Raw genomic sequence first — 10,397 nt, 5'->3', positions numbered from 1 at the left:
CTGCATACAGATGGGAGGTTGATCAGCTGGCTGTCTGGTGCAGTCACAACAACCTTGAGCTGAACATGTTCAAAACAATGGAGATGATAGTGGACTTCAGGAGAAATCCAGCCACACAGAAGAAGGAAACTACAATGGACAGTCAGGACTGCTGAGAGGAATATTGGTGCCCCCCTGCCCACGCTCCAAAACCTGTACGTCTCCAGAGTGAGGAAACGTGCAGGTAGAATCACTCTGGACCCCACACACCCTGCACACTCCCTCTTTGAACTGTTGCCCTCTGGCCGGCGCTACAGAGCACTGAGCGCCAGGACATCTAGGCACAAGAACAGTTTCTACCCTCAGGCCAATTTCCACATGAACAATTAAACTGCCTCAGGACTCCCCCATAGTGCAATAATGTCAATAAATATCTCATGTACATATGTAAATTCACTCATATTTAATTCTATAACTGTACATACCCCTACCTTGCACATACTTTACCACTTGCACATGTACAGTTGAAGTGTCTATTTACACTCTTACCTTGTTTTATATTTTGTGTCTCACTGTAATGTTCTGTGTGCACTTGTTTCTCCTATCACCCCCAAAAAAGTCCTTGTGTATGCGAGAATACTTGTCAATAAAGCTCATTCTGATTCTGATTTATTTATTCATTAACTTGTGGAATTTTAGCATTGTGAAAACATAAATTAATGTATTCTGGATGCTGAAATATTTGCATATTTAAAAAACATGTTTGTTTTTTTTTTTTTTTTAAATAAATGATGAAGTTTGTTTGGAAAACTGCCCGTATAAGACAGTCTGCGGTTGGAGGAATGCAGACAGAACTCATCCTCATCACAGCGGCGCGTTATCAGCGCGTTTCAGCTGCGTTCCTGCGTCAGTGCGATTGGACTTGTGTACAGACAGACCTTCACGCAGTCTAACTGTCCAAAAATACAGTAACTGTATAATTAACTGTCTACATTGAAAACTCTATATAGTCAGATTAAAACTAGGTTCAGAAGTATTATACCAAAAGTATTCCAAAGTGTTATATAATACAGCCGTTATGAAATGAATACTTCAAATATAATGAAACACTTACCACGCTGCGGTTTTTTATTCTCCACCGCTGGATTTTAACCACGAATGAATAGCGAGTGATTTTAATCTAAAAAAAAAAAAACAAAACAAAACAAAAAAAAGATTTAAAAAAAAGTGTTGAATAGTCACCCTTTTACTGAAACAAAACGCGATTAGAAGTTAGTAACCATAAGCACGTGGTCTTAAATGCCTAAACAAAGCATTTCCCCTATATATATATGATCACTTAAAACTTTGTAAGATCGTTTGAGGAGATTCGGTTTGACAAGCATATGTTTTAGAGGGTCCTTGTACTGAATAGGGCGGGTCCACTGGGAGCTGAGGTGAGGTGGGCGTGTTCGTGAAACATAAACTCTAGAAATGGTTAATTTGAGCAAGAAAATATAATCAACCATAATTTAAAACAATATAATAAAATTGTCACGTTATGTTCAATTATTGAACATAATGTGATAGATAAAGGGAAAACAAGGCTTCATTTCCTCATAGAAACATTGTATCTCCTCTTTATTTCAGAACATTTCAGGACTTTTATCTCCTCGAGAACAGTTCACCCTAAAAATGAAAATTCCATCATCATTTACTCACCCTCATGTTCAAACATGACTTGTAACTATGTCAATAAGTATATCTTGGATTTCAATAAGACATTCAGCAGATGTCTTTGAGACGTCTATGATTTAGAACTTTTTAAATTGTTTAGCAGATGTTAATTAGACTGTGATGCTTTCCAGATCTAGAACAGACACCTCAGAGAATGTACGTGTGCTACCTTGGTTCTGACACCATATGGTATCTTTGTGTGGTGAACGGAACAAAATGTAAGAATAAAAAAATAAAGACATATTATCAAATATTGAACTATTCCTTGATGCAATACCCCTCTTAGCAGAAATGTTTGGTGTTTTTATATATGTGTCCAAGATTAGTAACGGACAGACAAACAGACAGATAGACAGACAGATAGATAGACAGACAGAAGACAGATAGGGGTGTAAAGTAATTGAGTAAAAATACTTAAGTATTATTTTTGGGGATTTGTACTTCACTCGAGTGGAATTTAAACGGAATCCTTGTACTTTTACTTAATTACATTTTCAAAGAAATAATAGTACTTTTTACTCCTTACAATTTAATTTAAACTTGAAAAGTACTCATTGAATTTTTGCAGATTATTTTCTTTTGTATGACTTGACTGAAGCCGCCTTTTTACTGCATCCGACAAATGACAGATGACAGACGAGTGTTGCATGTCGGCTGAGGGGAGTTCTGACCATCTGCAGAGGTGGAATTTCGGATCTGATTTGAGCTTCGGATACGTTGAAATATTTGTGCGACTAGACCGTATGTGACCACCCGACTGAATGTGATGTATTTATTCAAAACTATGAGCATGAAGTGAGAAACACTGACGATTTTTGTCCTAAACTTATGAAGTCAAAATGTACCATTCTCATTGCAAATATATACACTGGCGGCCAACAGTTTGGAATAATGTACAGATTTAGCTGTTTCGGAAGGAAATACGTACTTTAATTTACCAAAGTGTCATTCAACTGATCACAAAGTATAGTCAGGACATTACTGATGTGAAAAACAGCACCATCACTATTTGAAAAAAGTCATTTTTGATAAAATCTAGACAGGCCCCATTTCCAGCAGCTGTCACTCCAACACCTTATCCTTGAGTAATCATGCTAAATTGCTAATTTGGTACTAGAAAATCACTTGCCATTACATCAAACACAGTTGAAAGATATTTGGTTCGTTAAATGAAGCTTAACATTGTCTTTGTGTTTGTTTTTGAGTTGCCACAGTATGCAATAGACTGGCATGTCTTAAGGTCAATATCAGGTCAAAAATGATAAAAAAGAAACAGTTTTCTCTAGAAACTCATCAGTCAATTATTGTTTTGAGGAATGAAGGTTATACAATGCTTGAAATGGCCAAAAAACGGAAGATTTCATACAAAGTTGTACATTACAGTCTTCAAAGACAAAGGACAACTGGCTCTAACAAGGACAGAAAGAGATGTGGAATGCCAGATGTACAACTAAACAAGAGGATAAGTACATCAGAGTCTCTATTTTGAGAAATAGAAGCCTCACATGTCCTCCGCTGACAGCTTCATTGAATTCTACCCGCTCAACACCAGTTTCATGTACAACAGTAAAGAGAAGACTCAGGGGTGCAGGCCTTATGGGAAGAATTGCAAAGAAAAAAAAAAACACTTTTGAAACAGAAAACAAAAAGAAAAGGTTAGAGTGGGCAAAGAAAGACATTGGACAACAGGTAATTATGTGTTATGGATCTTATGGATCCCCTAAATCTAACACTATCACATGCCATTTTTATGCATTCAATACTATAATCAAACAAACTAGTCACTAATTATATTACAGTCTTTACACAGACTGAAGTCAAACTCATGCTTCTGGGAAAGTCCCACTGAAATAACATGATTCATATCCGCTCTCACAGACCTTTTTTATAACTTACTAATTTCTCATTGAGTTATGATGATTGGTCAATGTGTGCCTAAACTGACTCGGTCATCCAGGACTCTGACCCTTACAGATGACTTCACTGTCATATGACATGAAACAGTCTGTGATGCCACAAATCGGATGGCCAAATAAGATAAAAGTAAATAAACGGTTTCTCCAAAAGGTCAGCAACCTGGGGTGGATTAAGATAGTTGCTGAACAGACCATAAATGATTCTTATGATTTGCCATACCATGACGATATGTTGACTTCCTCTTCTGCTTCTTAAAAATAACATCTGACTTGAGTAAGGCAGGATTTTTTTTCCTTTCTTTTTTTTTCAATTTTACAAATTTCAGCATGATGGATTAGGTTAAAAGAGCCATGTTAAATAAATAAAGCAAATATGGGAATTGTTTATGTTTACTCTGATTTATTGTAGGCATAATGTATACTGTGTATGACATCTTTCAGATTGATAATCTTTCTAATTACATATCTTGTATGCTATATTTAGTACTTGGGGCCCCAACAAGAAAACTGAACCCGAGGTATGTGTCTGTCCATAAGGAGGCCCCATTGTGTTGCGATTTATATATTAGGGCAAGCACAGCTGTAACAGAGTACAATTGAATCACTGTGAATATTTCACTTCTAATGCAAGTTTGAAGTTTCATTTTCAATATGCATATTCACATTACATCCACGTTAGCATTCTACTCTCTGAGTACAAAATTTGAAGAACATAGTCCACATTGATTAGAAATTATTTGAGAACATCAGTTTTGGGAGTTTTTTTTCATTGTGAATAACGATTTTTTTTACTGAGTTTCTTGTTGCAATTATTGATTTGTCTACTTTCAATGAATTCTGAGAGGAAGTAGGGTCACAGAGAAAATCAGGCAAACATGCAAGGTGATCCGCGGGGGACAGATGTAACACTATGTTACAACTGTACTCACTTCTGAAGATATGTGGTTGCCAATGCTCCTAGTTTTGTTAGCTTTTAATCAGTCAGAAAGCTTAGATAAGTAAGCAAAACAAATAAATGAATTAAGATAGATAGATCTCCTTGTACTCAAACACTAATTAGGAACAATTCAGGTTTTCAGTATTTATCTGTCTACTAACAAAATAAAAGTATCTCATGTGTAAAAATGGCATATTTAGCTCTGTATTTGTGCAGTACAGCAAAAAGTGTTACAACTCTACTCTGTCTACCCTACTTATTTAAAAAAAAAAAAAAAAAAGTAATGAGAACAGTTAAGACATCTCAATTTTAAAGCACAAAAGATAATTTGATATGCAGTCGTTCTTGTTCACTCTAAAAGAGGAAGCGGGAGACGGGCAATGTTTCAACTCAAGCAGGTCATTTTTATTGCTTTCACACAAATCTTTAACTCAAAAGGAGCACAGTGTGCTAGCTCTCTCTTCCTGTGGCGTCGGCCCCCCTCTTATCACTCTTCCAGGATTACTGCAACAAGAAACAGCTGTTAGTCATAATAATCACCTTACCGCTTTCCCTCTCCCCCAGACGCACTCCCTCGCCACCACATACCCCCACCGGCCGACTCAGGCCAGAGATAGCTCACCGCATCCAGACTGCTCACCGCTCTCCCCCCCACCCCTTTCTGGAGAGGAAATCCGTGACAGCCATCTGCATCCCTGGCCTGTGGACCACTTCGAACTTAAAAGGCTGTAACGCCAGATACCAACGGGTGATCCATGCATTAGTATCCTTCATGTGGTAGAGCCATTGGAGCGGGCCGTGATCGGAACAGAGGGTGAAGGCCCACCCCAACAGGAAGTACCGGAGAGTGAGGATAGCCCGCTTGATGGCCAAGCATTCCTTCTCCACGGTGCTGTACTTAGCCTCTCTCAAATAGAGTTTCCAACTAATGTACAGGACTGGCCGTTCCTCCCCCTCCACCACCTGCGAGAGCACCGCCCCCAACCCTCGGTAGAGCCATTGGAGCGGGGCGTGATCAGAACAGAGGGTGAAGGCCCACCCCAACAGGAAGTACCGGAGAGTGAGGATAGCCCACTTGATGGCCAAGTATTCCTTCTCCACGGTGCTGTACTTAGCCTCTCTCAAATTCCAACTAATGTACAGGACTGGCCGTTCCTCCCCCTCCACCACCTGCGAGAGTACCGCCCCCAACCCTCGGTAGAGCCATTGGAGCGGGGCATGATCGGAACAGAGGGTGAAGGCCCACCCCAACAGGAAGTACCGGAGAGTGAGGATAGCCCACTTGATGGCCAAGCATTCCTTCTCAACGGTGCTGTACTTAGCCTCTCTCAAATAGAGTTTCCAACTAATGTACAGGACTGGCCGTTCCTCCCCCTCCACCACCTGCGAGAGCACCGCCCCCAACCCTCGGTAGAGCCATTGGAGCGGGGCGTGATCGGAACAGAGGGTGAAGGCCCACCCCAACAGGAAGTACCGGAGAGTGAGGATAGCCCACTTGATGGCCAAGCATTCCTTCTCCACAGTGCTGTACTTAGCCTCTCTCAAATAGAGTTTCCAACTAATGTACAGGACTGGCCGTTCCTCCCCCTTCAACACCTGTGAGAGCACCACCTCCAACCCGCAGTCCAATGCGTCCATCTGTAAAATAAATGGGAGAGAGAAGTCAGGTGTGTACAACAGCGGCTCGCCACAGAGTACAGCTTTATGAGAATGGCTAGCCATACCCAAAATAATAAGAGTAACAGTGTTAGTGTTACTGTGAGTATCAGTCTTATGAGAAATAGAAACAAACAATACATACACATTCATACAAACCCAGTTGATGGTCTTGGCTGGGGATCAGGTTCCATTTCATCCTCCATCTCCTCATGGTACGGGTCTTCCTGCAGTAGTTCCTGGTCCAGCAGATCTTCCTCCTGTGTGCTCATGCCCTCAAAAGCAGGGAGCCATAGTCTCTATCCATCTCTACAACAGAAACAAAGTACAACAATTGGTAGCCAGCAGTGTGTTATTCACAAATCCATACACTGAATAGTCACCAAAGGCTTGCAGACTAGCCAGAATGTCCAACTGCATAGCCCTCTCACACTTTCTTTGTGAACAGGAAGCTACACACAATCTAAAATCATGTCTGTGTGATAGTTGGGTAAGACTATCGGCTAAATTATAGAAAGATATCTAAAAAAAATTTTATTACATGGGAAAATCAACAAGCTAGATAGCTTATCTAACTAGCAGGCCAGTTTCCAGGCAGGTCTGAACATCGTCTGCTCTCTGCCTCACATTACTTCAGGCGGATTTTTCACAAGCGACAAAATTGACAAAACAAAGTTATTGATATTTAGTTAAAAATGTACAAAGTATTGCTAGCTAATGTTTATTTAGCAAGTTTAACAGAAACTGCCAAAAAAAAAAAGAAAAAAAAAAAAGAAAAAAAAAGAAAATTTATATATTATATATTTTTCCAGAAAAAAAAAAAAAACACAGCGGTAAAGTTAGTTTGACGTTCGACATTCATTAGATATTCGGTTTCGCTCACCCGCGCTCTCTTCAGTCGACAATCTTACAAAGATGTCATTAGCATGCTTGGTTTAAACGGAGTACAACTATACTATATGGGTATAAAAACTGGATTCGGTACAGTCAGCGCTTTGTGTGGCTGCAAAATTATGCCTGAAATGCTCCAATGTGCTTTGACTGCCTAGCAGATGTAAGGGACCGTCTGAAAACTCCACCCACTATGCTAAAACATAGGAGATGTCCACTCATTCATACAATTGACTGCAAGTTATACATGCAAAAAAATTATTAAAAAAAATAAAAAAACCCAGTAAAATACATTTTCACATTCAGAATGTTCTAATAACTTCCTAGAGGTTAGACGGACTGACTACATGTGAGATTATTACAGTATCATCAATTACATAAGTACAGTAATCAATTATTTTAGAAAAAAATATTCACTAAAATTCACCAAAATGATATTTTCACATTCTAAAGGTTATCGTAACTTCCCAGAGGATAGACGTACTTCACATAGGTGCGATTATTACAGTATTTATAACCATAGGAGTACAATAATGAATTTTAGAAAAAAATAAATAGTTGTGCTTTTCCACCTCCACCCACATAATTATTGTGCTAGTGTCTTCTTTCCCCCTATGAATTTGTACTCTGCCTGTTATTTAGCTTTTTGCTAGATCATCATGTGTTAGATCATCTGCCTTCTGTTTGTTCCTGCTACTTGTTCAGGGAGTTTTGTATGTTCCTTGTGTGTCTCTAAATAAAGGCTTTTTTCATCTGGTTTTCTGCCTCCCTGCCTGTTGCGACCAATGCTACTTTACATTTTTCTTGCTCTGATTTAATGAACTTGCCCTCTGATTGGACTTTCACTATAAATTCAGTTCTGTTCTCCCTGCTCTACCCATGAATGGCTGGGCAGTGAGAGCCTAGAAAAGAAGCATACAATGAAATTATTACTTCAAATCAAAGTAAAATTAATACACTTGATGCAAATGGTCCTGACTGAAACAACCATCGATTAAAACCATTTTATCCCTTAAAATCTCCAATGTCACTCAAAGCCAATTAATTAGCAACAATTTCAGTTATTTACTGAAATAAAATGAAAAACACTGCAAACTGACTTGCCTGTCACATTCTTTAAAGAAGATCCCAAATTAATTTAAAACAGTCTTACAGAAGGAATAAAAATATAGAATAATAGCAATAAACTTTTTGGTGGAAATGTTTTTATGAATTTGTTATACATTTTGTTAATGGAAATGTAGTGAATATACCTAAGTTTAGAAAACAATTTATGACAGCATTAACATTACAACTTGGGGATCATTATAAAAGAGTGCTATCAAAATAAGGGACAGGCCCTGCTCTCTCACCCTGGCCAGGGTGGGTATTAACAGGCACAGGGGAGGGAATGCGTAGAGCAGCACTTTGGGCCATGGATGAGCTAGTGCGTCCTCGTCCTTTAGCAAGAAGAACATAGGACAATGGGAGTTTTCGTGCGAGGCGAAGAGATCTACGGTCGCCTGTCCGAATCTCTCCCACAACATGCCCACTATCTGAGGGTGGAGGCGCCAGTCTCCGTAGAGCGGGTTCCCCCTTGACAGAAGGTCCACGCCCGTTCAAAATGCCTGGAACATGGGTCACACGTAACGACAGGAAGTGCCGCCTGCTCCACACTAAAAGCCTGTGAGCTAGAGCATGAAGCTTGGGCGAGCACATTCCGCCCTGGCGAATGATATGTGCCACTGCTGTGGTATTGTCGCAGCGAACAAGCACATGATGCCCCTGCAAGCAGGGCAGAAAATGATTCAGAGCTTTCCATACAGTCATGAGCTCCAAATAATTTATGTGGGCTAAACGAAGTTCGCTCAGCCACGAACCGTTCACCGTCCTGCCCTCCTGAGTGGCTCCCCACCCTGTCTGTCGTTACCACTTTTCGCAACATAACCACCCCGAGAGGGGTTTCATGTATGTAAAAATCTGTACTCCTCCAGTGGCGCAAGGCTGCTGTGCACAAGTGCGTCACTGTAACAGAGCGACAGAGATCGCGTAACTGGCTGAAGTGGAGGGATAAAACCTACTTCATGAATGCCCTCATTTGCACAATGCCCAAAGGCAAAACCTGAATAGCTGATGCCATAAGTAATCTGAGACATGACCCTGTAATCTGAGACATGTGCGAAATTGCACTTTCGCCCCCTCCTTGAACTGTGATAGACAATTCATTAGAGAGAGAACACACTCTTGTGAGAGGCGCACGTGCATGGAGATTGAATTCAGCTCCAGACCCAGGAATATAACATTCTGAGCGGGTGTAAAATTGCTCGTTCACATTCACTCTGAACCCGAGCGATGTGATGTGCGCGAGCACATGCCGAGTGTCTTGCACCACTTTCTCCGAATTGGCTATGATTACCCAATCGTTTGTGGATGTTAGGATCTTTAGACCCGTTATTCTCAGAGGCGCTAAGCCCGCCTCCGCACATAGACAGAACACCCTCGGACTCAGCGAGAGGCCGAAAGGAAGGACTGTGAATTCATAACATAGGCCCTGATAGGCGAAACGAAGAAATTTCCTGTGTGGTGGGTAAATGTTGATGTGGAAAAAAGCATCTTTCAGATCGACTGATGTGAACCAGTCCTTCTGATGAATAGAGCGAGCGAGTGTGCCGTGTGTTAACATTCTGAAATTGTATTTCCTCAAATGTTTGTTCAACACTCTGAGATCCAGAATAGGACGGAGAGAGCCGTCTTTCTTTGGAACTAGGAAATAACGGGAGTAAAACCCCTGATTGCATTGATCTAGGGGTACTACATGAATCACCCCCTTCCCAAGGAGGGAGGAGATTTCCTCTTTCAGAATGTGAGTAGCGCTCTCCTCTGTGTGAGAGGCGATAACGCCACCAAAAGGCGGGGGTTTCCTGGCAAACTGGAGTCTGTACCCGTTCATTATGGTTTTAATCACCCACTCGGGAGCCGACACAGCCTGCTAAACTGTTGTGTGACTTGCAAGTGACCCACTATGAACCGGGGAAGCGTTCATAGCTGCGTTTATGCCCGATTTGCTCATTTGTGATGCAATGGCGCCATCTAGTGGACAACTTAAGGGCAGCATGTGGGGTTGCAGAGAGATATTCTCTCTCTGTAATGAATTCATTTGATTTTTTTGTGTTTTTTTGTGTGTGTTGGGAAACACTGGTGCCGAGACCTTTGTCGAATGGGTTAGAGAAATGTAATAGGGGCGGTGTGGTGACACTGCTTGTGCACTTTTTCTCACTGTAAACACCTCTAGCACGGGGAGGCTCCCCGACATGAGCTGAACG

At 40.8% G+C, this 10,397-nt stretch overlaps 1 protein-coding gene across 5 annotated transcripts; it reads right to left on the bottom strand.

Annotated features, from left to right (window-relative positions):
* Nucleotides 1-4,010: 4,010 nt before the first annotated feature.
* Nucleotides 4,011-7,338, bottom strand: LOC127423849 (uncharacterized). Of its 5 annotated transcripts, none has more exons than XM_051668526.1 (4): nt 7,088-7,329; nt 6,350-6,513; nt 5,932-6,186; nt 4,011-5,718 (listed from the first exon to the last, which is right to left on the bottom strand). In XM_051668526.1, the coding sequence occupies exons 2-4, from the start codon at nt 6,416-6,418 to the stop codon at nt 5,185-5,187; spliced, it is 858 nt and encodes a 285-aa protein (XP_051524486.1). In that variant the 5' UTR covers nt 6,419-6,513; nt 7,088-7,329; the 3' UTR covers nt 4,011-5,184. The 5 variants fall into 5 exon arrangements, with proteins under 5 accessions (XP_051524486.1, XP_051524478.1, XP_051524449.1 ...); XM_051668509.1 differs by having other exon boundaries at nt 4,016-5,052; nt 5,171-6,186; nt 7,088-7,328; XM_051668500.1 differs by having other exon boundaries at nt 4,016-5,052; nt 5,137-6,186; nt 7,088-7,327.
* Nucleotides 7,339-10,397: the final 3,059 nt, after the last annotated feature.

Source organism: Myxocyprinus asiaticus, chromosome 3 (assembly GCF_019703515.2).
Source record: "Myxocyprinus asiaticus isolate MX2 ecotype Aquarium Trade chromosome 3, UBuf_Myxa_2, whole genome shotgun sequence".
NCBI classification, from domain to species: Eukaryota; Metazoa; Chordata; class Actinopteri; order Cypriniformes; family Catostomidae; genus Myxocyprinus; species Myxocyprinus asiaticus.
This window is presented reverse-complemented; position numbering and strand designations above follow the sequence as displayed.

Excerpts from the sequence above, each read along its gene's own strand:
- LOC127423849 (XM_051668509.1), bottom strand. The coding sequence starts at position 6,418 with ATGAGGAGATGGAGGATGAAATGGAACCTGATCCCCAGCCAAGACCAT. Across the intron at positions 6,187-6,349 it reads AACTGGGTTTGTATGAATGT|ATGGACGCATTGGACTGCGG; the intron begins GTATGTATTGTT and ends TTTATTTTACAG.